At 30.3% G+C, this 3,441-nt stretch overlaps 1 protein-coding gene across 1 annotated transcript in view; it reads right to left on the minus strand.

Annotated features, from left to right (window-relative positions):
• LOC112903926 (adenylyl cyclase-associated protein 1-like) overlaps positions 1-3,441 on the minus strand; it is a gene marked incomplete at its 3' end in the record, with an annotated part of 11,324 nt that overhangs the window by 5,356 nt on the left and 2,527 nt on the right. The window contains 1 exon segment of the mRNA XM_025974880.1: positions 1,916-2,840. Coding sequence (XP_025830665.1) covers positions 1,916-2,630 — 715 coding nt within the window.

A 3,441-nucleotide genomic window follows, 5' to 3' on the forward strand; every position in this document is an offset into this window, starting at 1 on the left:
GTAGGTGAAAATTACATTTACAATTAGACAACCCATCGTACAGATGATTCATGAGTGGCCGTGAATGATGTGTAGTATTACTATTTTACACACCGGTGAAAAACATTTTTTATTGATGGAATCATATAAAATACAGCACTGGTTACTAATTATCTATATGATTGTAAATGACTGATGTGATGATTAACAAAGTAAAGGCAGGCAAGGTGACTCAAAAAGTAAGGATGCAGGCAATTTTCTTTCGGCATAATGCAAAGAAAATATTAATATTAGTAACTATTAACTAGGCACTATAGGTAGGTATTTTCTATAATTAAATTACAGAGGAAATCCTTGTAGTAATATATCGACAACATTTAAATATGCAAAAATATTTAAAATAATACATTAATAATTTTTTAACTAATATGATCTAATAATAAAATAATATATTGTTCGAAAATTACCTATCTATAAACATCGCCTCCAATAATAAATATCATTTCCAATGATTACCGGTAGCAACACTAATAAAGGTTCGTTAAGCGATATTACCTATGTTTAAATAATTTGACAATTTACTATTTCTTAAATAATTGTCTCATCTACTTATGACTAATCGTTATCAGAATAGTTAGCAAACTGAAAAATTCATTATTTAAAAAGTATGATACAGTTTATGAAGTATTTTTAAGTCATCGAAATCACGAATAGGGCTTTAAAATGATAAAATTCAACACTAACGTACCTTTTATATTAAAAGTTGGACACTTTATAAAAGCATCATTTCTTTTCGCTATAAGAATCTGAACTGAAAATATCAGTCGGATTTGTTTAGATGAGCAAATACCTTATTTTTGGAATCCCTTGGCATACATATTTATAGTTATAGGAACACTAATAAACATACCAAATTGATGAACCTATATTTTGAGAACATAATATGATCAAACTTATTTAATTAAATATCTTTCATCAGTTATGTTCTTTTACTGGTAAATTTTAATATTTCAAATAAGGTTAATTAAAGTTGTTATTAATGCTGTAATATTAAGGTTCAGCATTATTTTTATAATGTGAAATTAGTGCCAAATGAAATAACTTACGATTACTTTACTTAGTGCATTCGTAAGCAAGTGAAACAGTATCTGTTTAAAATCGTTTGATTTCGATGTTGTCTATAAGTGATTATTAATATTATGTAAGTGTACCTTGTAGGACTAGGATTTATTTTTCATAACTATTCCACTCTGTCATCACTTACAAAACAACTTTAATTCTGACATAAACGCTATTAAAAATTTAAAATATTTTCCGGAACGTTTTGCAGTCGTCTAAAAATAAAACTCACGGAATAGCGGAGATTACAGCAATCATCTTATCAGTTATGATAAAATATTGTATTTTTATTAGATAAGTTGAACATATGGCAATATTTGATACTCTAGGCTCTAGGAGACCATCATATAAATAATTCCTTGTCGACCATTCGTCTACTACCTACTTCAGTTACACTAAAATATTAAAATATAAACTACGTTTGGGTTTTTATTTAAAGAAGGAAATAATATGTAAAATATTAATTCAATATTTGCAAATTTACTGCATTAATCTTTTAACAATTTTTCGTTTGTTTTAATTTAATGCAGCTTAACGTTTATTTTTTTTTTTTTTTATTGATTTCGCGTCATTATTTTCGCCTTTTTACCTGTTTGCGAACCACGGCTTCCTTAACTAGTTGAAACTATTTAAATTTCCAATTGGATTAATTTTCCGTATATTTTGTTTTATACAAGAAATGATTTGATGATAAAATGAGTATTGGAAAGTTATATGAATCACATCAAACTAATAAAAATGATCGTGCCATGCAAAGCTTGAAGAATAATTTAACACTGAGGTAGAATAATTGACACAAAAAATCTATTTGTCTCACCGCCGGCAATTACTGGTCCTAAAGGGTCAAATCGAACTCTGTGCTCCTCGGCACTTCGTGCAGCGTTTAGAAGTTCTGAAAAAAATCTATGCCTCTTTAGAGCAAGTTCGTCTCTTCCTATAGGTGTAGCAGGAGGCTCGCAAGTACCACCTATCTCCTGTTGCACGCTGTCTTCCTCCTCTGAAAACCATCGAGGTAGAGGAATTTGCTCCCGTTTACAGGGGTATGGGGTTCCCAAATTTTTGGAAACGTTTGCCGACGGTGTCACCCCGTCTTCGAAAACATCATCGTCTGGTTCTTCCAAAGTGAAAACATGTAACGAATGTCGTTTTAAATCTGAGCATAGTTTTGGTTGGTTTGTTACAGCATCTGTTGATAATTTTCGTTTCATTATACTTTTAACGGGACTTGGCTTAATTATATCTTCAGAAACGGCCATTTCCGTTCCATTGTTTGTCGGAGTTTCCAAAATTTCGATTTTTATTTGTTCGTTGTTTGCGTTTTTCGTTTCAACTGCGTTACCGTTCGTTAATACAGCATGGTGCAATTTATTGTTATCATTCGCACTGTTACCCTTGATTTCCGAATCATCGTCAAGGCATTTCGAGTGCGATAACTTCCTAGTCGACACACTGCCACTTCCTTTTTGATTTTTTTTGTTATCCACTTTTGTTTCGTCTTCTTTTTTGATACACCCACAACAACTACTAAGCATAATAGTCTAACCAAAACGGCATTATTATTTATTAATGTCGGAATACAATTAGTTTTTTCACATTTTTGAATTTACTCAAATTTATTTCAACGTAATTATCACGAGCGGATCGCTACGGGTATAACTATATACTAACGACTGCATCCTGAAGGATAATGTACGGGATAATAGGAATACGCCCCGAGTCCTGCAGAGCTGCCATCTGCAACCCTTTCCAAAAACATCATCTGTTACCCCTTTTTTATTAAATTACATTAAGTTTCAGCAGCTCTTTATATATTTCAAAATCATTTTAACGCAATGTAGGATTTTTATAATTCATATTCGACCTAATTTTTTTATACAATAATTATTTTTTGATAAAAAAAAACATGCCTATAAGTACTTGCATTATAAATTCGATATTTTTCCGCACTATACTACAAAATTAATCTATTGCATATTTGTTGCTTCGGCACGCTAATTTGTAGCTGTTTCTTTTGTTAGTAAATCTGCATCATTTGCATTAAATATAACTGTATATTTTACAGGTAAGATATAACTGATAAATTGTATGTAAATAATAATTTTAATATATTGTGTTGTACTGTAGGCCCATGGAAGGGGGGGAGCGAATATCTGTTAGCCAAGTTTTTAATTTTGTTTAAAATGAATTATTTTGTTATTAGTGTTGAACCAATAATTTTTCTAAAATACTTGCAAATGTTACTAAAAGCCGGTAACATTACATAAAAAAATTATAAAAAAATAGTACTTACATAAAAATATATAACGTTGAAGAAGTACACAGTATCCGTAAAAACAAGTAACA

This window comes from Agrilus planipennis, unplaced genomic scaffold (assembly GCF_000699045.2).
Source record: "Agrilus planipennis isolate EAB-ADULT unplaced genomic scaffold, Apla_2.0 scaffold265, whole genome shotgun sequence".
NCBI classification, from domain to species: Eukaryota; Metazoa; Arthropoda; class Insecta; order Coleoptera; family Buprestidae; genus Agrilus; species Agrilus planipennis.